Source organism: Suncus etruscus, chromosome 1, assembly GCF_024139225.1.
Source record: "Suncus etruscus isolate mSunEtr1 chromosome 1, mSunEtr1.pri.cur, whole genome shotgun sequence".
Taxonomy (NCBI): domain Eukaryota; kingdom Metazoa; phylum Chordata; class Mammalia; order Eulipotyphla; family Soricidae; genus Suncus; species Suncus etruscus.
Genome location: NC_064848.1, coordinates 162,732,548 through 162,759,840, shown reverse-complemented (window position 1 = coordinate 162,759,840; position 27,293 = coordinate 162,732,548). Strand labels below are relative to the sequence as shown.

At 45.9% G+C, this 27,293-nt stretch overlaps 1 protein-coding gene and 1 non-coding gene across 3 annotated transcripts in view; one reads left to right on the top strand and one right to left on the bottom strand.

The window, feature by feature from the left end:
- Positions 1-2,680: 2,680 nt before the first annotated feature.
- Positions 2,681-2,753, bottom strand: TRNAK-CUU (transfer RNA lysine (anticodon CUU)). Its single transcript has one exon. It is a non-coding gene; the product is annotated as a tRNA-Lys (tRNA).
- Positions 2,754-3,077: 324 nt separating this feature from the next.
- PSMD11 (proteasome 26S subunit, non-ATPase 11) overlaps positions 3,078-27,293 on the top strand; it is a 45,174-nt gene continuing 20,958 nt past the window's right edge. For both annotated transcript variants that reach the window (XM_049772144.1, XM_049772148.1), the window contains exons 1-5: positions 3,078-3,213; positions 6,845-6,946; positions 16,678-16,802; positions 25,901-25,972; positions 26,576-26,633. In XM_049772144.1, coding sequence (XP_049628101.1) covers positions 3,123-3,213; positions 6,845-6,946; positions 16,678-16,802; positions 25,901-25,972; positions 26,576-26,633 — 448 coding nt within the window. In that variant the 5' untranslated portion in view covers positions 3,078-3,122. The remainder of the gene's footprint in view (positions 3,214-6,844; positions 6,947-16,677; positions 16,803-25,900; positions 25,973-26,575; positions 26,634-27,293) is intronic.

The following is a 27,293-nucleotide window of genomic DNA, read 5'->3' as shown; positions in this document are numbered from 1 at the left end:
ATTTTGGAAGATGCTTTGCCTGGTTGTGCCTGGAACTACTTGGTCAGCTCTGTTGGTACTGGGGTATGAGTCAGGGATTACATCCAGGACTTACACAAATTTGCAAAGCATGTGCTCCACCACTTGAGTCACATCTCAAGACACTGAAATGTCATTGGGGGGATTGAGTGGGGTTTGTGCCACACTGGATGGTGGTACATTCCCTGAGCTATACTGGGGATGATTTCCAGACAGTGCTCAGGGGACTATGTGCTGTTAATGATTAAGCCCTGACTTTCTGCCTGCAAAACCTATGCTCAGCCCTTTGATCTAATTTTCTGGCACAGGAATGTATCTATAAGTCATTGAATCCAATTCCCCGTCAACAATTTGAAATGCTAACTTTTACTTGTTTGTTTTTTGGGTCACACTCGGCAGCGCTCAGGGGTTACTCCTGGTTCTATATTCAGAAATCGCTCCTGGCAGGCTCGGGAGACCATATGGGATGCCGGGATTGGAACCACTGTCCTTCTGCATGCAAGGCAAATGCCCCACCTCCATGCTATCTCTCTGGCCCCTTGAAATGCTAACTTTTATATCTCAACTCTGTGAATTATGCTGCAATGCTCATTTGATCATTTAGACCTCCTGTTTTCTCATTTGTGAAGATGAGTAAATAACATCTTCCCAAACAGGTGATTTGATACATTACTGAGGACAGTGTTGATGATCTTTAAACACTTCTTATATGATTGAATAGGGTTGGGCCTAATCCCTGTACTGTTTCCCCTTCTCACTTTCTCTTTTGATTCCCCCTTTCTCTTTCTTTTCTTGCTGTTCTGGATCTGGGGCTCTTGGGGGAGGCTGGTGATGATTCCATCACTTGGTTGAAGTGTGCTTCTCAGCTGACTGTGTACAGGAGATGGCACAGTATTGTGGCACCAGGCAGCAGAAGCCTTCAGTGTATGTTGGCAGCACTGTGCAATGATGGCAGGAACTCTGGGCAAGCCACCAAGTGTCTTCTCCCACCAACCTACCAGTTCTAGATTCTTTTGGCTGGGAAGAAGTTACACTCGGTGGTGCTCAGGGGCTTACTGCTGCTTTGGCACTCGGTAGTAACAATGTACTATCGCTCGGGACCCAGGATAAAGCTCTTAATTTAATTTAATTCAAAAAATGTTTTTTGGTTTTTGGGCCACACCCAGCAGTGTTCAGAGGTACTCCTGGCTCAGCACTAAGAAATTGCACCTGGCAGGTTCGGGGGACCATTTGGGATCCTAGGGATCCAACAAGGGTCCAATCTACCGCTGTACTATCTCTCCAGCCCCTATTTTATTTTATTTTTTTATTTTTAATATCTTGTGAAAACCTTTCTTTTTTTTTTTGTTTTTGTTTTTGTTTTTGGGCCACACCGTTTGACGCTCAGGGGTTACTCCTGGCTATGTGCTCAGAAATCGCCCCTGGCTTGGGGACCATATGGGACACCGGGGGATCGAACCTAAGCTAGCGCTTGCAAGGCAGACACCTTACCTCTAGCGCCGCCTTCCAGGCCCCGTGAAAACCTTTCTTATTAAAAAAAATAATTACTTTATTTAGCCACCATGGTTACAAGGTTGTTCATAATACAGTTTTTTTTTTTTTTTTTTTAAATTTTCAGGCCACACCCGTTAGATGCTCAGGGGTTACTCCTGGCTACGCGCTCAGAAATTGCCCCTGGCTTGGGGGGACCATATGGGACACCGGGGGATCGAACCATGGTCCTTTCCTTGGCTAGCGCTTGCAAGGCAGACACCTTACCTCTAGCGCCACCTCGCCGGCCCCCATAATACAGTTTTTTAATCGCAGTTACAAAGTTGTAAAGCTCTTTTTTTAATTTTATAAAGTTCTTATATTGAGAGTTGCTATTCATTTTTAGTACCATCCTAACACCCAGTGTTCACAGAGAATGTCTTTTTTGTTTTCTTTTGACAGTCTGTGAGATATCTGATTTTACTTTTTTTTTTTTTTTTTGGGCCACACCCGGCAGTGCTCAGGGGTCACTCCTGGCTGTCTGTCTGCTCAGAACTAGCTCCTGGCAGGCACGGGGGACCATATGGGACTCCGGGATTCGAACCAACCACCTTTGGTCCTGGATCGGGTGCTTGCAAGGCAAACGCCGCTGTGCTATCTCTCCGGGCCCATCTGATTTTACTTGAAGGAACTAGAGATAGTGGGAAAAAAATAAAATAGATGTCTCCCTTTTTTGAGCTTGGAAATTCCAGTAACTGTTAAAATTTTTGTGCAATGTCCCCCTCCTTCTTCCTCCCAGATTAATGACTTATTACGGAGTGAAGAGGGCAAAGATATTTTACTTTTTTGTTGGGCAGGGGGCAGAGGTTTGGGGTAAGATGTTTAGGGCTTATTTTTGGTTCTGTACTCCAGTGATCATTCCTAGCAATGCTTGGGGGAGCTACTAGGGATGCTGGAGATTGAACCCAGAACCCTATGTCTGTATCACTCCTGTTTTAACATTTCACATTCCTGTTCTCATCGACTGGCTGGCTGGGACTGTGCTTTGGAAGCCTGTGGCCTAGTTCTTTGACATCAGAAGTACCGAAGGAACCAGTGTAAGTAAGATCTAAGAGCCTCTCTTCGAAGCTTCACGGTACTCTTTGTGCCCTTCTGAAACGGATTTGCAAGTAGAAGCGCCAAAAGAAATTCGCGCCCAACGTGGGGCTCGAACCCACGACCCTGAGATTAAGAGTCTCATGCTCTACCGACTGAGCTAGCCGGGCGGCTGGTGAGTCAGCGGTTCAACAGGCAAATTCTAGAGAGTCTTGCCCTGGGGAAAAAAAAAAAAAAAGGGGGGGGAGGGGACAATCGCAGTCCGAGCTTTCTATTGGATGACTAACCCTAAGGCGCCAATTCCCAGGCCACGCCTCTTTTACGCGCGGGCCTGCCGCTAGATGGTACAGGAGAGCTCACAGCCCGCCTCCAGGAGAGGCGGAAGCGGGACTACAACTCCCATGACGCTTTGCAGACGCAGGCGGCAGGGGGCGGGGCAAACGCCGGGGAAAGAGCGACGTGAGGCGGGTCTTCCGGGAGTGTGTTTCCGGCGTGGGAGGCCGCAGCCGGGGACGGCTAGTGTGAGTGAGAGCGGTAAGATGGCGGCGGCGGCGGTGGTGGAGTTCCAGAGAGCCCAGTCTCTGCTCAGCACCGACCGGGAGGCCTCCATCGACATCCTCCATTCCATCGGTAAAGGCGGCGACGGCGCGCGCTTTCCCAAGGCTTGCCGACTCCAGCGGGGGGCCTGTGTCGGCGGCGGCGGGCGGCGCGGCCGGGCGGCGAGCCGGCTCGGGGTGCTGCTGACTCACTGTGTGTGCGAGCGCCTTGGAGGGGGGCCGGGCCGGGGGCATGCCGCACACTCGCACACGCACCGCAGCTCCCCGGGGTCCCGCCTGGGGGACGAGGCTGCCCCCGGGCGACGCTCCAGCCGCCCCGCCGGCTGCTGCTGACTCACGGGGCGCCGGGAGATTGGGCCCCACTTGGGCTTGCCCTGCCCTGCCCTGCCCTGGCCGGCCGGACGGACGGAGCGAGCTGCTGGCCTGGCCTGGCCTGGCCGGGGAGGGGGGACCCCCTGGACCGGCCGGTCAGGCTCCGAGCGCAGGCCGGGCTTTATCTCCCGCCCCGACTTCTGGAGTTGCCTGCAATTCCGGGACGCCCGAGCTGAGACTTGCTTGGTTCCAGCCCCGCGCGCCCCGGGACTCTGCACCCCAGTGTGTGTGTGTTTATGGGGGGGGCGCCCCTCGGAGCCTGGCAAACGGGACCCCACGCTGGACAGACAGGGACGCTCGCCCCTTGCTTGCTTGCTTGCTTTCTTGCTTGTTTGCTTGGCCTGGCTGTGGGTGTCCCTGTCGTGGGCCTGGATGGAGGAGAGAGATGACTGATGAATTGCTGATTGATGGTGGAAGCCTGTCTTAGGAGATTGGGGGGACCCTCAGGGCAATTGTTTTCTCGGAACTTTGGAGCACAGTCCCCCCCCCCCCCTCCCCAAGACTTTGCCCAACCTGACGCGCAGGGTTTGCTGGCTGGGATGCTGGCTGGATTGGATCCGCTGTCAGAGAAGGGTTTTATTTTAGGGGGGTCTCCCTCCTCCAGGGTTCATTCAGTTCGGACCAGGGAGTCCTTAGGGCTTCCTCTTCTTCCTCGTACAGGTTACTCCGTGGTTCTTTTTTTCATGCAGGTTTGGGGAGGTGCCAAGTGGGAGCAACAAGTAGGGCGAGCATGCCTGGCTTTGTGTTTGTGGGACCGCCAGGAACTAACTAATAAGCTTTGATGATCTAAGCCCGTCTGACTGTTGAGTTTTGTCGTACCAGACTGCTGGCAGCGAGACAGTCTTTTGATTTTGCATTTTTGGGGGGGTCCTAGAGCAGAGGACCCGTGTGTGTGTGTGTGTGTGTGTGTGTGTGTGTGTGTTTGTATGATGATATAGAAAAGACTGATTTTGAAGTTAATGCTTTTGACTTAAGTCTGTTACAGTTGAAGAGTGTTAACTTTGTTTTTTAAATTCTGATAAATGATATTTAGAGCTAATGTGCGAAGCAGTGGGTTTTCTATGTTTGTGTGCCTTGTACCTGCTGTTTTTGACTTTTTCAAAGTGGAGATTTTAACTGGAGCGTCTACGGCTTGCATTCCCACACGAGAGGAAAGTTCCCTGCGATGTTAGAAGCAAGCGAGTCATTATGGTCGACAGCCTTACTTTTCCGGACTCCATCATGGAGTATCAAAATCTTGGTTTTTGTCAAGTCATGATGCTTTGTTAGAGAAGTCATAACTAGTGATGAGCACTGAAGTGGTCACTACAGATTTGGAGAACATAGTCGTTTAAATGGTAGAAAAGTTTTAAACAGTACAAAGAGGGAAAGAACAGAATGCTATTTTAACAGGTCTTGAATTCATAAAAAATAGTAGCAATTCCTTCTGAGGCTAAGTGGAGTTGTGATAGGGTGACTTTTCTTGAATGACTTTGTAAAAATCCAACACACAGACTTTCCACAGACCTAAGAGATTTATTGATACTTTTGACTATATTGTATCAGTGTCTTAGTTTTTTTTTTTTTTTTTTTCTTGTTTGTTCTGACATGATTGTTTGATACTAGTGGCAAATGGATATTCAGGCATGTTTATTATAGTTTTTTTTTTAGGGCGCACCTGGCTTATCTCAGGCCTTCCCTCCTCCTGTTCCATGTTCAGGAATCACTCCTAGTGGGCCATATATGTATGCTGGGAATCAAACCTGGGTCAACTGAATATATAGCAAGTGCCCTGCCTGCTGGACTATCATTTATATATATATATATATATATATATATATATATATTTAGATTTTTTTTTTACATAATATAGTGCTTAGTGGGGTTTAGCAGCACAAGCATGGAAAACATTTTTTTAAATTTTGCTTTAACCTAGTGACTGCAACAAAAATCAGTGTGCACATGTAAGGGAAATTCTAATTGATAGAATGAAAGGGCACATTTATAGTTAATGGGCAGAACTGAGCGATTTACACAGGATTTGTCTAACAATCATATTACTTTTCCTGGTTTAGATTTTTTTTTTTTTAGTTTTTGGTTCATACCCGGCAGTGCTCAGGGGCTACTCCTGACTCTACTATGCTCAGAAATTGCCTCTGGCAGGTTCTGGGGACGTTATGGAATGCCTGGATTGGAACCACCATCCTTCTGCAAGCAAGGCAAATGCCCTACCTCTGTGCTAAATCTCTGGCCCCTAGAATTTTTCTTTTTAAGCTCTCTGGAAATTGCCTTTTGCCTATGTTTCAGTTTGAAATTGATCTTCTCAGGGAAAACTCTTTCTTTCTTTCTTTCTTTCTTTCTTTCTTTCTTTCTTTCTTTCTTTCTTTCTTTCTTTCTTTCTTTCTTTCTTTCCTTCCTTCCTTCCTTCCTTCCTTCCTTCCTTCCTTCCTTCCTTCCTTCCTTCCTTCCTTCCTTCCTTCCTTCCTTCCTTCCTTCCTCTCTCCCCCTCCCCCTCCCCCTCCCTCTCCCTCTCCCTCCCTTCTATTTTTTGGTTTTTGGGCCACACCCGGCGGTGCTCAGGGGTTACTCCTGGCTGTCTGTTCAGAAATAGCTCCTGGCAGGCACGGGGGACCATATGGGACACTGGGATTTGAACCAACTACCTTAGGTCCTGTATCGGCTGCTTGCAAGGCAAAGGCCGCTGTGCTGTCTCTCTGGGCCCCTTCCTTCCTTCCTTCCTTCCTTCCTTCCTTCCTTCCTTCCTTCCTTCCTTCCTTCCTTCCTTCCTTCCTTCCTTCCTTCCTTCTTCCCTCCCTCTCTTCCTTTCCTTTCCTTCCTTCCTTCCTTCCTTCCTTCCTTCCTTCCTTCCTTCCTTCCTTCCTTCCTTCCTTCCTTCCTTCCTTCCTTCCTTCCTTCCTTCCTTCCTTCCTTCCTTCCTTCCTTTCCTTCCTTTCCTTCCCTTCCCTTTCTTTCCTTTCCTTCTGTTTTTGGGTCACACCCAGCAGCTTTCAGGGGTCGTCATGCCTGGCTCTACTCTCAGAAATCGCTCCTAGCAGGCTCTGGGCCCGCAGGGGTCTCAAACTCAATTTATCTGGGGGCCGCCGGAGGCAAAGTCCGGATGATCCTTAAGTGCAGAGTCAGTAGTAAGCCTTGAACATTGGGGGTATGTGACCCAAACAACTAAAACAAAACAAAACAAAAGATTCCTCTAGGGCAAGGCCACAAAATGTTGTACGTATGGTGAGTTTGAGACCCCTACGTCTGGGGACTATATGGGTTGCCTGGATTTGAACCACTGTCCTACTTTAATTTTCTGCCTGAATTTTAAGAGGGTTTGTATTTTCCCCTCCTAGTGAAGCGTGACATTCAGGAGAATGATGAGGAGGCAGTACAGGTTAAAGAGCAGAGCATCCTGGAACTGGGGTCTCTCCTGGCGAAGACCGGACAAGCCGCAGGTATGTGTATTGCTTTCTCATTTGCCTCATATAATAGTTGAAATTTCGTTTTTCTTTTTCTTGGTGGCAAAACTCACTTATTTTCAGCTTGCTGAACTTTGGTTTTTCTTTTATTTTGGCTGTGCTGTGAATTGAGGCCAGGATCTCAACATGTAAGGCATGTGTTTACCATTGAGCTAAATCCCAACCCTCAAGTTTAGGATTTTTCAGCCTGGAATTGAGTTTTTTAGAAATCTTAGTTTGTTTGTTTTTGTTTTTTTTTTTGCTTTTTAGGCCACAACGGGTGACACTCAGGGGTTACTCCTGGCTATGCACTCAGAAATCGCTCCTGGCTTGGGGGACCAGATGGGACGGGGATCGAACCAAGGTCCATCTTGGATCGGCCACATGCAAGGCAAACGCCTTACAGCTGCGCTAGCGTTCTAGCCTCAAATCTTAGTCTTTTGTTGGAGAGTTTTCTTCTGCAGTTGAAGGAAAATTCTTCTGTTGGGATATAGCTATCTCTTTTTGGTTTCGATATTTTCTTAAAATTTCTGAGTACAGAAAGTAGAAAGAAATCTTTGCTGAGAACCTCTGATGTACTTAAGGTAGAGAATGATTATAGACCTGACTTGAAAGTGATAAATTTTTTTGGTTTGTTTTTTGTTTTTGAGCTACACCTGGCAGTGCTAAAGGGGGGTGTGTGCTATTGGTGATTGTACTCAGAAATCACTCCTGGTGGACCATGTGGGATGTCGGGGATTGAACACAAGCCAGCTGCATTTAAGGCAAGAGTCCTATCCTTTTGTACTGTGGCTCTAGCCCCATAAAATGACTAGGTATTTTTGTATCTAGGGAAGGGATTCATCCTTTTTTTCCATGTACATATGAGTAAGACATGAAATGGATCCTTTTCAAAATTTTGCTTTTAGTGCCTAGGATTTAGTATATGTCATTGCCTAAACATTCTGGTAATTGAATCATTGTTTTGGCTAAGATGAAAGTCTGAAGATGGGCAGTCTTTGACAAGAGAATCCTCTTTATCAGGAAGTAAATTGGACAGTGAATTGATAATATTTAGAGAAAAATGCTTAAAATTTATATTTGTTTTATTTTTTATTTTGGGGCCACAACTGGCAGCGCTTGGGTTATTCCTTTTTCTGTGCTCAGAAATTTTTTGATTAGCCTAGATTGTTTCTTTTAAACAATCTCATGATTTCCTTTACCAGAAACTTTTTGTTTTTGGGCTACACCCAGCGGTGCTCAGGGGTTATTCCTGGCTGTCTGCTCAGAAATAGCTCCTGGCAGGCACGGGGGACCATATGGGACACCGGGATTCGAACCAACCACCTTTGGTCCTGGATCAGCTGCTTGCAAGGCAAACGCCCCTGTGCTATCTCTCCGGGCCCTACCAGAAACTTTTTTGTTTTTGTTTTAGGGACACACCTGGTGACACTTAGGGGTTACAGTGTTATTATTTTTGAATTTTGAGAACTAATAACTTTTTTTTTTTTTTTTTGGTTTTTGGGCCACACCCGGTAACGCTCAGGGGTTACTCCTGGCTATGCGCTCAGAAGTCGCTCCTGGCTTGGGGGACCATATGGGACGCCGGGGGATCGAACCGCGGTCCGTCTCCTAGGCTAGCGCACGTAAGGCAGGCACCTTACCTCCAGCGCCACCGCCCGGCCCCAGCTAATAACTTTTTCTTTTGTTTTTGTTTTTGTTTTTGTTTTGGGGTCACTCCTGGCTCTATGCTCAGAAATCGCTCCTGTCAGGCTTGGGGGACCATATGGGATGCCGGGATTTGAACCACCGTCCTTCATGTAAGGCAAACGCCTTACTTTCCTGCTATCTCTCCAGTCCAGAACTTTTTCTTTTCTTTTTTTTTGGGGGGGGGGGCCCACATCCGTTTGATGCTGGGGGGGGGTTACTTCTGGCTAAACACTCAGAAATTGCCCCTGGCTTGGGGGGACCATATGGGACGCTGGGGGATCGAACTGTGGTCCTTCCTTGGCTAGCGCTTGTAAGGCAGACACCTTACCTCTAGTGCCACCTCACCATCCCCCAGAACTTTTTCTAATTTATGATGACTAACAGATTTTTAGGCTTAATTAAGAGGTAATTGAACAAAAGATGTATGAAATTGGGATGCTATGTATATATAGTACTCAGGGTTTATTCTTTTTTTTTTTTTTTTTGGCTGACCCAGGACAGACCTGTGTTTGATTCCTGGCATCCCATATGGTCCTTTAAGCCCAGAGTGATTTTTTTTTGTTTTTGGTTTTTTGGGCCATACCCGATGATGCTTGGGTTACTCCTGGCTATGCGTTCAGAAATCGCTCCTTGCTTGGGGGGGCCATATGGGACGTGCGGGGGATTGAATCATGGTTAGTCCTAGGCTAGCGTGTGCAAGGCAAACACCCTACTGCTTGCGCCACTGCTCGGCCCCCTAGGAGCGATTTCTGAGCACATAGCTAGGAGTAACCCCCTAAGAGTCACCGAGAGTGGCCCAAAAACCAAAAAAAAAAGACAAATAATCCTGGGCTGGAGTGATAGCACAGAATAGCAGTAAGGCATTTGCCTTGCACATGTCCAACCCCAGATGGGCCCCGGTTCCATTCCCCGGTATCCCATATTGTTCCCCATGCCTGCCAGGAGAGATTTCTGAGCGCAGAGCCTGGAGAAACTCCAGAGCACTGTTGGGTGTGGCCCCAAAAACAAAACAAAACAAAACAAAGAAAAAGAATTATTGCTGGCAGTGCTTGAAGAATCATATGGGATGCTGGGGATCGAACTTAGTTTGGTAGTATGCAATGCAAGTAGTGCCTTACCCATTGTATTCTCTCCAATCCCAAGATACCATTTTAAAATACCTATAATTAGGGGTCAGGGTTGGAGTGATAGCACTTCATGTAGGGCCTTGTACGCAGCAAACTAGGACCGACCTGGGTTCAATCCCTGCCATCCCATTTGCTCCCCTGAATCAGCCAGGAGTACCCCTGAGAGCTGCTGTTGTGGCCCAACCCTCCCCCTTAAAAATTTAGGGGCTAGAGACATACTAATAGAAAAGGTACTTACCTTTAATGTGGCTGACCCAGGTTTGATTGGTAACATAATGGTCCCCAGGGCTCAAAAGTGACCCATGAACCAGCCCAGTTCCAGAAGTAAGCCCTGGGCAGAGGCCCCAGTGCCTGTTTTCAGTGCTAGCTACAAAGTTACATTTGTTTTATTTTGTTTTGTTTTGGGCCACACCTGGTGATTATTCCTGGCTGAACTCGAATCACTCCTAATGGGACATAGGTAATCATGTGAGATGTTTGGGATTGAACCCAGATGGCTGTGTGCAAGGCAAATGGCCTTCCTGCTATACTATCTCTCCTTGTTTGTTTTGTGTTTAAGCTATGACTCAGTTACAGAGGGACAATTCTGGCTGTATTTAGGGGACATGCTATAGCATGCTTTCTATATTCAAAGCATGTGCTCCAGCTCTTCCCTGACCTATATATTTAGTTTTAATAGCTTTTGTTTAGCTTCTTTTTTTTTTTTTTTTTTTTTTGAGTTGGGGGCATACCCAGTGGTGCTCAAGGCTTATGTCTAGCTATGCATTCAGGAATCACTCCTGGTAGGGCTTAAGAGACTATGGAGTGCTGGGTTTATTAAACCCTCAGGTTGGTTGCATGCAAGGCAGTCACTACCCATTATTATTATTATTTTCTTTTTTGGTTTTTGGGCCACACCCGGTAACGCTCAGGGGTTACTCCTGGCTATGTGCTCAGAAGTTGCTCCTGGCTTGGGGGACCATATGGGACACCGGGGGATCGAACCGTGGTCCATCCAAGGCTAGCGCAGGCAAGGCAGGCACCTTACCTTTAGCGCCATGCCCGGCCCCGTCACTACCCATTATACTGTATCTCTAGCCCCTTTATTTTGCTTCCTTTTGTTTTTGGACCATACCTGGCAGTACTCAGTGATTATTCCTGAGTCTACACTCACGAATTACTCCTGGTGGGCTCGGTGGATAATATGGGATGCTGAGAATTGTACCTAGGTTGGCATCAAGGCAAATAAATGCCCTACTTGTTGTATTGTCATACCAACCCTAGTTTAGCTTTTTGAGTACTCAAAGCAACTTGACAGGGTAGATAGTATTATAAGTTTTATACTTGAGCAAACTTAACAGAATAAAGATGACTAAATTACCCAAGGTCACTTAGCAAATATGTAGTATACCTAGGCCAGGATTTGAACCAAGGTAGATCTGCTACAGAAATCATGACATGATGGATATTGCTGTTCATAGTTCACTTGAGGACTGTAAGTGGAGTTGGTATGGTCTTATCATTTTTTACTTTAGGCTGATTTTCGTTATATATAACATTTAAGGATTTTTCTTTAGCCTTTCAATTATAGTGAGCATAGAAGTCACTCAGAAATCTCTACTGGCTTTGGGGGACCATATGGGACGCAGGGCATCTAACCGAGGTCCGTCCTGGATCAGCCACGTGCAAGGCAAACGCCCTACCATTGTGCTATTGTTTCGGCCCCTTCAGTATTATCTTATACTTTTTCTTCTGGTTATATGCTCAGGGATTACTTCTGACTCTGCACTCAGAAATTACTCCTGGTGGTGCTAAGGAGACCATATAGAATGCCAGGGGATTGGATCTGGGTCAGCTGCATGTAAAACAAGTGCCTTACCTGCTGTACTATCATACTAGCCCTTCATCTTTTTACTGTTGTTGTTTTTATTTTACTGTATTTAGTGTGGCTCAGGGCTTATTCCTGGCTCTGTACTCAGAGATTACTGGTGGGGCTTGGGGAACAATATGAGTTGCTAGGGATAAAAAAAAAAAAAAAGAAAATCAAAGTCAAGGTAGGTGACAGGAGAAAGAGCAAAGAATTTCTTTAAATGAATTTAACTAGGGCCCGGAGAGATAGCACAGCGGTGTTTGCCTTGCAAGCAGCCGATCCACAACCAAAGGTGGTTGGTTCGAATCCCGGTGTCCTATATGGTCCCCCATGCCTGCCAGGAGCTATTTCTGAGCAGACAGTCAGGAGTAACCACTGAGCACCGCTGAGTGTGACCCAAAAACCAAAATAAATAAATAAATAAATTCAATTAGACTATGGTAATTACCTTTTAATATTTGAACAGTGGTTTTAGCAGATAATCTGAGAAAAATGATAGAGGATGGATAAGTTACGGATCCTGAGGATAGGTGAACATTGCACCACCCCTTTTCATTTGCTTTTTAGGCCACACTCAATGGTCCTCAGGTCTTACTCTTGGCTCTGTGCTCAGAGGTCACTCCTGGCGGGGTTCAGGGGATGAGATGGGATGCTGGGGATCGAATTTTGGTTAGTTGGATGCAAGGCAAGCCCTTGCATATATTATCTCTCTGTTCCCTATTACTCCATTTTTAAAAAAAGGTAACGAAAACAGATTCAGACACTCTAAACTGATAATCAGCAGAAAAGTTCTAAGCAGATTACTTATAAATAGATATTATTTAAAGAGTAGGCTTCATTTTTTTAGTTATTTGTGTGTGTGGGGGTAACTTGAGAAAGGCAATAGTATTCATGGCTTATTCCTGGCTTTGAACTTAGGAATCATTCTGGGCAGGTTCCTTGCAGTGCTCTAGGGACCATACGGGTGTTGGGGAGTCAAATCTGAGTCAGATTTCTGTAAGTCAAGCTCCTTACCTGCTATCCTGTACTGTTTCTCTGGCCCCTAAAGAGTGATTTTCTGTTTATTTTTGGTTTTTGGGCCATACCCAGTGACCAGGGGTTACTCCTGACTCTGAACTCAGCACTCACTTCTGGCAGACTTGTGGGGCTAGATGGGGATGCTGGAGATTGAGCCCAGGTCGGCTGCATGCTAAAGCAAACACCCTATTTGCTCAGGCCCTAAGAGTGAAAAATAAAAATCTTTTGTTTTGTTTTTGTTTTTGGGCCACACCCAGCAGTACTCAGGGGTTACTCCTGGCTTTGCACTCAGGAATCACACCTGGCAGTGCTCTAGGGACCATATGGGGTGCCAGGTTGACCATGTGCAAGACCCTTACCTGCTGTAACTACTACTTCTCTGAATGGTGTTAATATAAATAGAATAGAAAATTACTCAAATCTCAATCTTAGGTTTCTTTGGTTAAAGTTGTAAAACCCATAGATTTGCAAGATTCCACGATGATCTGACTTTATTTTTTTTTTTTTTTTTTTTGGTTTTTGGCCATACCTGGTGATGCTCAGGGGTTACTACTCCTAGCTTTGCGCTCAGAAATCACTCCTGGCTTGGGGACCATATGGGATGCTGGGGATTGAAACATAGTCTGTCCTAGGCTAGCACGGCAAGGCAGATGCCTTACCCTTTGTGCCACCGCTCTGGCCCCCTGACCTATGTTTTTTTTTTTTTGGTTTTTGGGCCACACCCTGTGAGGCTCAGGGGTTACTCCTGGCTATGCGCTCAGAAGTTGCTCCTGGCTTCTTGGGGGACCATATGGGACGCCGGGGGATCGGACCGCGGTCCGTCCTAGGCTAGCGCAGGCAAGGCAGGCACCTTACCTCCAGCGCCACCGCCCGGCCCCCTGACCTATGTTTTTATAAATAAAGTTTTATAAAATAAAGCTATACCTGGGCCCGGAGAGATAGCACAGCGGCGTTTGCCTTGCAAGCAGCTGATCCAGGACCAAAGGTGGTTGGTTCGAATCCCGGTGTCCCATATGGTTCCCCGTGCCTGCCAGGAGCTATTTCTGAGCAGACAGCTAGGAGTAACCCCTGAGCAATGCCGGGTGTGGCCCAAAAACCAAAAAAAAATATAAATAAATAAATAAAAATAAAATAAAATAAAATAAAAATAAAGCTATACCCACTTGTTATTGTCTATGACAATTTCTACACTGCTATGGCTGAGTTAGGTATCTGCCATTGAACCTGTTTTTCTCACAAAAACAAAAATTTTACTTCTTTTTTCTTTTCTTTGTACCTTATCTTCCCCTTGTTTTCTTTCTGGAATCTCTTTGAAAATGTTTGGATTGGAAAAAATAATTTCACTATATTTGTTTGTTTGTTTTGGGGTCACACCCGGCAGTGCTCAGGGATTACTCTTGGCTCTATGCTCAGAAATCGCTCCTGACAGGCTTGGGGGACCAATAGGGGATGCTGGATTCAAACCAACATCCTTCTGCATGCAAGGCAAATGCCCTACCTCCATGCGATCTCTCCGGCCCCCTTCACTATATTTTTTATATAATTGAGGTATTTGATTCCCCCCCACACCCCCCATTGGATTTTGGGCTACATCTGGTGACACTCAGGTTACTCCTGGCTCTGCACTCATAAGTTACTCCTGGCAGGCTTGGGGGCACTATATGGATGCTGGGGATGGAACTGGGGTTGACCAGCCATGTGCAAAACCTACCCGCTGTGCTATTGCTCTGGCCCCATAGTATTCTATTTAGTACAGCAGTAGGAGGAGAGACAATTACAATTGCTTTTAATTTTTGGGGGGCCATATTTGGCATTATTTAGGTACTATTGCTCTGGCCCCAAATAAGAGTTCATATTTTAGAGTGAATATAAGAATATAATTGGGGGCCTGAGTGAGTACAGTGAGTAGGGCATTTGCCTTCTGTTTATGGTTGACCCCTGTTTGATCTCCAGCATCCCATATGGTCCCAAGCCTGCCAGGATTAATTTTTGAGTACAGAGCCAGAAATAACCCATGAGCACCACTGGGTGCTATAAAACCAAAACTAAAATCAAAATCAAAACAAATTATTACTGGAGAATATTAAAAATACAGTGGTAATAAAGTAAATTCTTTTTTTTTTTTTGGTTTTTGGGCCACACCCAGCGGTGCTCAGGGGTTACTCCTGGCTGTCTGCTCAGAAATAGCTCCTGGCAGGCACGGGGGACCATATGGGACACCGGGATTCGAACCAACCACCTTTGGTCCTGGATCGGCTGCTTGCAAGGCAAACGCCGCTGTGCTATCTCTCCGGGCCCTAAAGTAAATTCTTTTTATGTTTTGTTTTGTTTTTTGTTTTTGTTTTTGGGCCACACCCGGCATTGCTCAGGGGTTACTCCTGGCTGTCTGCTCAGAAATAGCTCCTGGCAGGCACGGGGGACTATATGGGACACTGGGATTTGAACCAACCACCTTAGGTCCTGGATGGGCTGCTTGCAAGGCAAACACCACTGTGCTATCTCTCCGGGTCCAAATTCTTTTTATAAAGTAAATTTTTAATTTATTTTATTTTTTTGGGTATCACTGCTTGTGGAATTGGACAGCCATATGGGGTGTTGGGGTTTCAACCTGGGTTGACTACATGTAAGGCAGGTGTTTTCTTTTTACTCTCTGTACTTTTTTTTTTTTTGGCCCCTTTTGTTGTTTAAGATAGATTTTTTTTTTTTTTTTTTTTTTTGTGGTTTTTGGGTCACACCCGGCAGTGCTCAGGGGTTATTCCTGGCTCCAGGCTCAGAAATTGCTCCTGGCAGGCACGGGAGGACCATATATGGGACGCCGGGATTCGAACCGATGACCTCCTGCATGAGAGGCAAACGCCTTACCTCCATGCTATCTCTCCGGCCCCGTTTAAGATAGATTTTGAAAATTAAACATTTTGGGCTCGGAGAGATAGCACAGCGGCGTTTGCCTTGCAAGCAGCCGATCCAGGACCAAAGGTGGTTGGTTCGAATCCCGGTGTCCCATATGGTCCCCCGTGCCTGCCAAGAGCTATTTCTGAGCAGACAGCCAGGAGTAACCCCTGAGCACTGCCGGGTGTGGCCCAAAAACCAAAAAAAAGAAAAAAGAAAAAAGAAAATTAAACATTTTAAAAAGGTATAAGAGAACTTCAAGGGGAAAATACCATAACTTTTTTTTTGTTTTTGTTACATTTGGCAGTGCTCAGCTTTTACTCCTGATTCTGTACTCAGGGATCACTGCTGGCAGTGCTTGGGGAGCATATGAGGTGTGTGTATCTTTTATTAAGATAACTGAGGCAGGAGGCCGGGCGGTAGCGCTAAAGGTAAGGTGCTTGCCTTGCCTGCGCTAGCCTTGGACGGACCGCGGTCCGATCCCCCGGTGTCCCATATGGTCCCCCAAGCCAGGAGCAACTTCTGAGCGCATAGCCAGGAGTAACCCCTGAGCGTTATTGGGTGTGGCCCAAAAACCAAAAAAAAAAACAAAAAGATAACTGAGGCAGGGGCCAAGAGAGATAGCATGGAGGTAAGGCGTTTGCCTTGCATGCGAAAGGTTGGTGGTTTGAATCCCGGCATCCCATATGGTCCCCTGAGCCTGCCAGGAGTGATTTCTGAGCATAGAGCCAGGAATAACCCCTGACCACTGCCGGGTGTGACCCAAAAACAAAAACAAAAACATGGTATATATTGCTTATTTTTGCTACTGTATTATCTTTTTTTTTTTTTTTTTTTAATTTTTGGGTCACACCCATTAGCTCTCAGACGTTATTCCTGGTTCTGTGCTCAGAAATCACTCCTGGCAGGCTCAGGGGACCATATGGAATGCCGGGATTTGAACCAATGACCTTCTGTATGAAAGGCAAATGCCTTGCCTCCATGCTATCTCTTCAGCCCCTACTGTATCACCTTCTAAACACTTTAAATTTCTATGGTTTCATGTAAGTGATTCCGTTGACACTAGTGTTTTTATGTTTTTTTGGGGTCATTTTTTAGTGAATGTTTTCTCTAATATGGATGCTTACTTTTTCCTATGTGTATTGTTTTTCTCACAGAGCTTGGAGGACTCCTGAAGTATGTGAGACCCTTCTTAAATTCAATCAGCAAGGCTAAAGCAGCTCGCTTGGTGAGATCTCTTCTTGATCTGTTTCTTGATATGGAAGCAGCTACAGGACAAGAGGTAAGCTCCTTAAATGACAAATTGGAAAGTCTGTTAAGTGAGAGAAATACCTCTCTGCACTTTGGGGTTAGGGTGAATGGGACAGCTGGGAAGACAAGATAGCTCAGGACTTGAATATGTTAGTTTCTTTGTTACTGGGCATTTGATACTTTGGATTTGTTCCATGCTTTGCTTTGTAAGTGGAGATTGTCAGTGGTCCCTGGAATTCTCATTACATCAGGGTCACAGACTGATTCTTGTCTTTGAGGTGTTATATTGCCACACCTTTGTAAAGTTTCTGTGTCTGTGAGGCCTTGCATCCTGTGTTACAAAGCTCTTCATGAGCATAATTAAGTCTTTAGCATCTTTACTTGGCACATTTTGTATTGCCAAGTTGCCTTTGTTTAGAATGAGCACTCATCTTTTTTTTTTTTTTTTTTTTTTTTTTTTAGTTGGGGGGAATGCACCAGTGCTGTTCAGTTTACTTGTAGTTCTTTGTTCATGGATTACTCCTGGAAAGGTTTGGAGGACCTACAAGATAATAGGAATAGAACATGGGTTGGCCATATATAAGGCATGCTCGACTATCTCTGGCCCAGTCCATTTGTATCTTGTGTACAAAGATGAATGTCTTTTTCACATTCAGGTTAGATCTGAAGGTCTAGAATGGCTTTCCAAATCACTAAACCTCTTGCTATAATTTCTTTTTTGGGAGGTTGGAAGAAGGAGGGTTTGGGCTATACCTGGTGGTGGTCAGGGATTATTCCTGGCTCTGTGCTCAGAAATCATTCCTGGTAGGCTTGGGGGACCATATGGGATGCTATGTCTCCGGCCCCAAATACCTAATTTTTATCATAAACTTTCACATTCAAGGGCTTTGTGCAAAAGTATTCAGTTCTCATATATTCCTTTTCTTTTTCCCCCCCGTGTTGGTTATGGGTGTCACATCTGACTGCCAGTGCCTATTTTCAGCTGGTACTCAGGAAAACTATGTATGTAGTTTCTTTATTATTACTGTTGTTGTTATTATTATTATTTTGGTTTTGGGCCACCCCCGGCGATACTTGGGTTACTAAGTATCAGAAATCACTCCTGGCAGGCTGCAGGACCATATGGGATACCAGGAATTGAACCCAGGTTTGTCCCAGGTCCGCTGGTGTGCAAGGCAAATGTCTTACCTCTTTGCTATTGCTTTGGCCTGAATTCGTTTGTTTGTTTGTTTGTTTATTTGGTTTTTGGGTCACACTCGGCAGTGCTCAGGGGTTCCTCCTGGCTCTACGCTCAGAAATTGCTCCTGGCAGGCTCGGGGGACCATATGGGATGCCGGGATTCGAACCACTGTCCTTCTGCATGAAAGGCAAACACTTTACCTCCATGCTATCTCTCCGGCCCCGAGTTTATTATTTTTTTTAATTAAATTTTTTTTTTTTTTTTTTTTTTTTTTGGTTTTTGGGCCACACCCGGTACCGCTCAGGGGTTACTCCTGGCTGTCTGCTCAGAAATAGCTCCTGGCAGGCACGGGGGACCATATGGGACACCGGGATTCGAACCAACCACCTTTGGTCCTGGATCGGCTGCTTGCAAGGCAAACACCGCTGTGCTATCTCTCCGGGCCCTTAATTAAATTTTTTTTCCACACCTGATGGTGCTCAGGGATTACTTCTAGCTCTTTACTCAGAAATTTTTTTTCTGCTGGTGCTTGGGGAACCATATACAATGCTGGGGATCAAATCCTGGTCGGCCTGGTGCAACTCAAGTGCCCTACCTGTTGTACTATTGCTCTGGCCTGTTTCTTTTTTTAAAATACAGAGCACTAAAAGGTTGTCAACCTCGTGCAGGGGCCATGCTTACCTCTGTATTATTTCTAGTTTTAGAATGTGTGATACCAGAGTGAGCACTAAGAGCTCTCTTTATATGGTGTCAGGTCATAATGCTGGACTTTGGCATTTACCTGCTCTCTTCTGTATTCTGTCCTATCATTCATTGTCAAAGAATTAACAAAGCTGGGCCCGAGAGATAGCACAGGGCATTTGCCTTAGGGCGTTTGCCTTGCAAGCAGCCGATCCAGTACCAAAGGTGGTTGGTTCGAATCCCGATGTCCCACATGGTCCCCCGTGCCTGCCAGGAGCTATTTCTGAGCAGACAGCCAGGAGTAACCCCTGAGCACCGCTGGGTGTGGCCCAAAAACCAAAAACCAAAAAAAAAAAAAAAAGAATTAACAAAGCACAAAGATTTTCAAATAGAAGAGCTGTTACAGCCTTAAACATTTTTTGTAGAACAGAAATTTTAGATCGGGGCCGGGCGGTGGCGCTAAAGGTAAGGTGCCTGCCTTGCCTGCGCTAGCCTTGGACGGACCGCAGTTCGATCCCCCGGTGTCCCATATGGTCCCCCAAGCCAGGAGCAACTTCTGAGCACATAGCCAGGAGTAACCCCTGAGTGTTACTGGGTGTGGCCCAAAAACCAAAAAAAAAAAAAAAAAAAAAAAAAGAATTAACAAAGCACAAAGATTTTCAAATAGAAGAGCTGTTACAGCCTTAAACATTTTTTGTAGAACAGAAATTTTAGATCAGGGGTTTCAAACTCGCGGCCCGCTGGCTGTTTGTGGCTCTCCGTATAACGTTTTGTGGCCCTGCCCTAGAGGAATTTTTTTTGTTTTGTTTTAGTTGTTTGGGTCACACCTCCCAATGTTCAAGACTTACTACTGACTTTGCATTTTTGCATTCAAGGATCACCCCGACTTTGCCTCCTGTGGCCCCCAGGTAAATTGAGTTTGAGACCCCTGTTTTAGATAATGCAAACCATATACCCTGTAACTGATAGTATATATTGTTGGTGCTGGAGAGATAGCACAGTAGTAGGGCGTTTTCCTTGCAAGAGGCCCACCCAGGACCAATGATGGTTTGAATCCCAGCATTCCATATGGGCCTGTTAGGGGGTGGTGGAGTAGTGGCAAGTTTTCCTTCCATGCAGCTGACCAGCGATTTCTGAGCACATAGCCAGGAGCATAACCCCTGAGGGTCACTGGGTGTGGCCTCAAAACAAAAAAAAACAAAAAAGTTTCATTGTTGTTTTTTTTTTTTTGGTTTTTGGGCCACACCCGGCGGTGCTCAGGGGTTACTCCTAGCTGTCTGCTCAGAAATAGCTCCTGGCAGGCACGGGGGACCATATGGGACACCGGGATTCGAACCAACCACCTTTGGTCCTGGATCGGCTGCTTGCAACGCAAACGCTATTGTGCTATCTCTCCGGGCCCAGGAGAAAGCAAGGCAAATGTGGCTGTGCTATCTCTCCGGGCCCACATGTTGAATTTTTAGAGATACTTTTTAGACTTCACTATTATGTTAGTAAATGCAAATTTAATTGGGTGATCTTTTCTAGGCTATACAAAAAAGTTTTTTTTTTGAGTTTTTGGGTCACACCCGGCAACACTCAGGGCTTACTCCTGGGTCTATGCTCCTGGAAGGCTCGGGGGACCATATGGGATGCCAGGATTCCAACCACCAACCTTCTGCATGCAAGGCAAACGCCTTATCTCCATCCTATCTCTCTGGCCCCAAACAAAAAAATTTTATAAGAAACCCTGTAGTAGGGCAGCAGTAGGGCAACTAACCTAGCAGCAGTAGGGCAAATAACCTAGGACGATAGTGGTGGTTCGAATTGAATCCTGGCATCCTATATAGTTCCTGGGGCCTGCCAGGAGCAATTTCTGAGCACATAGCCTGGAGCCTGAGTGCCACTGGGTGTGGGGAAAATAAAAAGTTGGTAAAAATTTTTTTTTTTTTTGCATCAGGAGAAATATCACTCCTAAATGTATTGTTCCAATTGTAGTAAAGAGAAAAAGGAAAAACTCATTAACATAATATTGGTAGTATATATATCTATATCTTATATATATACACACATCAGTGTTAAGCATGTTAGCTCTCACAAGACACATAGGAGCAAAGACTTAAATTTTTTTTTTTTTTTTTTTTTTGTGGTTTTTGGGTCACACCCGGCAGTGCTCAGGGGTTACTCCTGGCTCCATGCTCAGAAATTGCTCCTGGCAGGCACGGGGGACCATATGGGATGCCGGGATTTGAACCAATGACCTTCTGCATGAAAGGCAAACGCCTTACCTCCATGTTATCTCTCCGGCCCCAAGACTTAAATTTTTATTGATAAATATTTTTAATTCTATTCTGCTATGAGTTTGACTTTCCAGAGTGTGACTGAAAACTCTTTAAATTGTGATGGGCTTGTTTTTACTTTTGTGGTTTTTTTTTTTTTTTTTTTGTGGTTTTTGGGTCACACCCTGCAGTGCTCAGGGGTTACTCCTGGCTCCACGTTCAGAAATTGCTCCTGGCAGGCACGGGGGACCATATGGGATGCCAGGATTCGAACGGATGACCTTCTGCATGAAAGGCAAATGCCTTACCTCCATGCTATCTCTCCAGCCCCTTATTTTCGTTTTTGTCGAAATTTTGAGGTAGGTTATTTGAGTTTAAAGTTAGAAAGAAATTAAGTTGCCACCAGAGGGCTCTAGTAGTAAAGGTTTTATTGAGTCTTACTGGTGGTGAATCCTCCAAATAAAGTGTATTATTAGTTCTTTTTTTTATTTATTTATTTTTTTTTGGTTTTTGGGCCACACCCGGCGGTGCTCAGGGGTTACTCCTGGCTGTCTGCTCAGAAATAGCTCCTGGCAGGCACGGGGGACCATATGGGACACCGGGATTCGAACCAACCACCTTTGGTCCTGGATCGGCTGCTTGCAAGGCAAACGCCGCTGTGCTATCTCTCCGAGCCCTATTATTAGTTTATTTATTGAAATTAGGATCTAAAGATAGAAGATCTGCCAGTTTCAATGTTCCTTTACATTTCTTTTTTTTGTTTTGTTTTGTTTTTGTTTTGGGTCACACCCGGCAGCGCTCAGGGATCACTCCTGGCTTTCTATGCTCAGAAATCACCTCTGGCAGGCACAGGCATATGGGATCCTTGTATTCGAACCACCATCCTTCTGCATGAAAGGCAAATGCCATATCTCTATGCTATCTCTCTGGCTCCATTCCTTTACATTTCTCTTTTGAAGATTTATTTTAAAAATACTCTATTTTGGGGCCGGAGCGGTGGCGCTAGAGGTAAGGTATCTATCTGCCTTACAAGTGCTAGTGTAGGACAGACCGTGGTTCGATCCCCTGGCATCCCATAAGGTTTTCCCAAGCCAGGAGCGATTTCTGAGTGCATAGCCAGGAGTAACCCCTGAGTGTCAACGGTTGTGGCCCAAAAACAAAACAACAAAAGTACTCTATTGTAGGTAAAGGTAGTATAGAACTTAAGGCACATACTTTGCATGTAGCCATATTCAGTTTGATTCCCACCTCATATGATCCTCCAAGAACTACCAGGAGTGATCCCTGAGCACAAAGCTAGGAGTAAGCTCAGACTCCAATTGACCTCCTGAGCACTATTTGGGACCATATTGGGTTCCAGGGATCTAACCCAGGTCAGCTGTGTGCAAGCCAAGCACCTTATCCATAGTACTTTCATTGTTAACCTCTTGATTAGGAGTGTTTTTTGGTCTGGGGGTTTGGCCATCCCCCAGAGCGCTTGGATTACTCCTGGCTCTGTGCTCAGAAATTGCTCCTGGCAGGTTTGGGGGGACACATGGGATGGTGGGGATCAAACCCAGGTCAGTCTAGTTCAAGGCAAATGCCCTGCTGGCTGTGCTATAGCTCTGGCCCCCTTCATTAGGAATTTTTTTTTGGGGGCCACACCTGGCGATGCTCAGGGGTTACTCCTGGCTGTCTGCTCAGAAATAGCTCCTGGTAGGCACGGGGGACCATATGGGACACCGGGATTCGAACCAACCATCTTTGGTCCTGGATCGGCTGCTTGCAAGGCAAACGCCACTGTGCTATCTCTCCGGGCCCTCATTAGGAATCTTAATACAAAATTTATAACAGAAGTGAAACAGTATTGGCAGCACTTAATATGTGTTTTGTCAAAATTACTGTGTTATGGATACCTAATAGCATGTTTGTTTCCTAGATAGGACACTACTGTAATCAATTTGTTTGCATGTTATATCACTACTTGGGTTATGTTGACACTAGATTTCAGAGCACCTTTATGTAATAACACAAAAGCTCTATTAAATGTAAGTTTTAGTTATTTTTTACTTTCTACTATTTATTTATAATTTATTTCCCCTCTCCCCCAATACCTAGTGGTGCTTAGGAAACCACTCCTGGCATGCTGGGGGTACTGTATGGGTTGCTGAGGATCGAACCTAGGTCAGCTGCACAATTGCATGCAATGCAAATGCCCTACCTGCTGTACTATTCTCTAGGTCCAACTGTTTATTGTTTTTTTTTTTTTTTTTTTTTGGTTTTTGGGCCACACCCGCGGTGCTCAGGAGTTACTCCTGGCTGTCTGCTCAGAAATAGCTCCTGGTAGGCACGGGGGACCATATGGGACACTGGGATGCGAACCAACCACCTTTGGTCCTGAATCGGCTGCTTGCAAGGCAAACAACGCTGTGCTATTTCTCCAAGTCCCTGTTTATTGCTTTTAATAAAAGCTTTTCCTTCCTTCCTTCCTTCCTTCCTTCCTTCCTTCCTTCCTTCCTTCCTTCCTTCCTTCCTTCCTTCCTTCCTTCCTTCCTTCCTTCCTTCCTTCCTTCCTTCCTTCCTTCCTTCCTTCCTTCCTTCCTTCCTTCCTTCCTTCCTTCCCTCCTTCCTTCCTTCCTTCCCTCCTTCCCTCCCTTCCTCCCTTCCTTCCCTCCTTCCCTCCCTTCCTCCCTTCCCCTCCTTCCCTCCCTTCCTCCCTCCTTCCCTCCCACCCTTCCTCCCTTCCCCTCCCTCCCTCCCTCCCTCCTTCCCTCCCTCCCTCCCTCCCTCCCTCCCTCCCTCCCTCCCTTCCTTCCTTCCTTCCTTCCTTCCTTCCTTCCTTCCTTCCTTCCTTCCTTCCTTCCTTCCTTCCTTCCTTCCTTCCTTCCTTCCTTCCCTCCCTCCCTCCCTCCCTTCCCTCCCTCCCTCCCTCCCTTCCCTTCCCTTCCCTTCCCCTCCCTCCCTCCCTCCCTCCCTCCCTCCCTCCCTCCCTCCCTCCCTCCCTCCCTCCCTCCCTTCCTTCCTTCCTTCCTTCCTTCCTTCCTTCCTTCCTTCCTTCCTTCCTTCCTTCCTTCCTTCCTTCTTCCCTCCTTCATTCTTCCCTCCTTCCTTCTTCCCTCCCTCTTTCCCTCCTTCCCTCCTTCCCTCCTTCCCTCCCTCCCTCCCTCCCTCCCTCCCTCCCTCCCTCCCTCCCTCCCTCCCTCCCTCCCTCCTTCCTTTTCTCTCCCTCTCCTCTGCCTCCCTCTTCTTCCCTCCCTTTCTCCCTCCTTCCCCCCTCCCTTCCTTTTCTTTCTTTTCTTTCTTTCCCTTTTTTTTGCTTTTAGGTCACACCTGACAGGCTTGGGGGACTATATTATGGGACACTGGGAATTAAACCTGAGCCTGTCCTGGGTTGACCTCTGTGCTCCGGCCCCAAAAGCTTTGTGTTTCTATAAGGATGATAATAACTTACTTACTTGCACTTAGAATCTTTTTTTTTTTTTTTTTTTGGTTTTTGGGCCACACCTGGTGATGCTCAGGGGTTACTCCTGGCTATGCACTCAGAAGTCGCTCCTGGCTTGGGGGACCATATGGGACACCGGGGGATCGAACCTCGGTCCATCCAAGGCTAGCGCAGGCAAAGCAGGCACCTTACCTCTAGCGCCACCGCCCGGCCCCAGATGTAGAAAGCCAGGTCAATCTAAGAGTCTTTTTTTTGTTTTGTTTTGTGGCTACAAAACTGGCTGTGCTCAGCAAGCCATCTGTGGTGCAGAGGATCGAACCCAGGCCAAGTGCCTGCAAGGCAAGCACCCTACCAGCTGTACTATCTCTCTAGCCCCATGCACTTAGAATCTTTTTTTTTTTTTTTTTTGGTTTTTGGGCCACACCCGGTAACGCTCAGGGGTTACTCCTGGCTATGCGCTCAGAAGTTGCTCCTGGCTTGGGGGACCATATGGGACACCGGAGGATCGAACCGCGGTCCATCCAAGGCTAGCGCAGGCAAGGCAGGCACCTTACCTTTAGCGCCACCACCTGGCCCCCCCATGCACTTAGAATCTTTTTTTTTTTTTTTTTGGTTTTTGGGCCACACCCGGTGACGCTCAGGGGTTACTCCTGGCTATGCGCTCAGAAGTCGCTCCTGGCTTGGGGGACCATATGGGACTCCGGGGGATCGAACCGCGGTCCGTCTCCTAGGCTAGCGCAGGTAAGGCAGGCACCTTACCTCGAGCGCCACCGCCCGGCCCCGCACTTAGAATCTTAAAGACAAGAATGAGTTGGGCATTTTTTGGTTTTTGGGCCACAACCAGTGGCTCAGGGGTTATTCCTGGCTGTGTGCTCAGAAATTGCTCCTGGCTTGGGGGACCATATGGGATGCCGGGGAATCAGACCACGGTCCGTCCTAGATTAGCACATGCAAGGCAAACACCCTACCGCTTGCGCCACCACTCTGGCCTGAATTTTAAGTCTTAACCATGAACTGTTAGGAAGGCACTTTGTTCTTAGGCAAAGAATCTCTAACCTATATTGCCAGTGTATTCATATTACCATATTACCAATACTTGCTTTCAAATTTGTTTAGCTTTCACAAAAATAAATAATATAGAATTAAATATGTTGGAAGGTTTCAGTCCCTTCTGGGATTGTAGAAGGTGAATCTCTTTTCTAAAGAACATAATCTAAGTACAGAGATACTTTATGTGTAAAAAGCCAAGTTATTCTTCACTCTAGAATAACCATTTCTGCAATACTGTGGATCAAAGTATGTCCCTATGAATTTCTAAAATAAGAGCAAAGAGAATACTACATAAGGAAGAAGTTAAAGCTTTTCTCTAAATAAGGTGTTTTGGGGTGGAGGGCACCCTCTCTGGTACTTGGGGCCATTCCTGTTTTGTTGTCTGGAATCATTCTAGGCAGTGCTTAGAGGAATATATAGTGCTGAGAATTAACTGGGACCTCTCAGAGCCTTTAAGCAGTTTTTGCAAGCCTTTAAGCAAGTTTTGTGGAAGGAATGTCAGAACATAATGTTGCTTGTATTGTCTTTTCCTCTCATAGGTTGAATTGTGTTTAGAGTGCATTGAATGGGCCAAATCAGAGAAAAGAACTTTCTTACGCCAAGCTTTGGAGGTATGTGCCTAAATCAGTACTTAATTTTGTTCAGGTAACTAGGCATTAGACATCCTTGAAATATGTAACCTCATCCTGAACAAAAATATTTTCAGTGATTTTATTTTTTATTATCCAGCTTCCTAAAAGTTAACTGAAAATAATTCCTTTATGACATTCTTGCTCTGGTTGAAATTTTTGTTTTAATATTTTCTTTGTTTGCTTTTGGCCTATACCCAGTGATGCTCAGGGCTTACTCCTGGCTCTGCACTCAGGAATTACTCCTGGTGGTACATGGGTGACTATGTGGGATGCCAGGGATCAAACTTGGCTTGGCCATGTGCCAGGCAAGTATCTCACCCGTTGAATATTTGGGAAAGCGCTACTGCTTGACTTACTGGAGTAATCAGCAGTGCATTAATAATTGCCTACTAATAGATAAAATTAGCAGTCATAATAGAAGATAATACCGTGGACTAGATTATTGTAGGCTGAATTTGATGTTATCATGAGGACTTAAATATTCACAGTTCTGTGACTGTCAATCTTTGATTTCTTTCTTTGGCTCCACTCCCCTAACCCCCTCCCGCCCTTCCATCAGTCAATGCCTTTTCTCTTTCCTAGGCAAGACTGGTGTCTTTGTACTTTGATACCAAGAGGTACCAGGAAGCATTGCATTTGGGTAAGTAAGCTGGTAGAAATGAGTAAGTCATGGTTGCTGTAAAATGAATATACTCTGAAGTTGATTATTCTTATTATGTATTAATTTATGTTTTACCCTCTTCTAAGAATGGCTTAAGGTTGTTAAGGCTTACTCAGTTTAGGGCCTGATAGATAGTATAGGGCTTAAGACTCTTGTCTAGTTTGATTGCAGGTACCACATATGGTCCCCTGAGAAAGGAGTAAACTTTGAGTATCACTAGGTGTGGTGTCCATGTTGGTTCCCCCCACCCCTTGCACAAAAAAAATCAAAACAAAACAATCACTCAACCTGTCATGGAAAAATGCCATTTGGAAATTCTAAGGAACTAAGTAGAAGAATCAGAGGGTCAAATGTAAAGATTTTACTTAGTGTCACTATATTTATAATTAAAATTTATTCTATTCTAAAGAATTGGGAGATAGGGAGCCGGGCGGTGGCGCTGGAGGTAAGGTGCCTGCCTTGCCTGCGCTAGTCTAGGACGGACCGCGGTTCGATCCCCCGGCGTCCCATATGGTCCCCCAAGAAGCCAGGAGCAACTTCTGAGCACATAGCCAGGAGTAACCCCTGAGCGTCACAGGGTGTGGCCCAAAAAACAAAAAACAAAAAAAAAAAGAATTGGGAGATAGTGGAGTTCATACT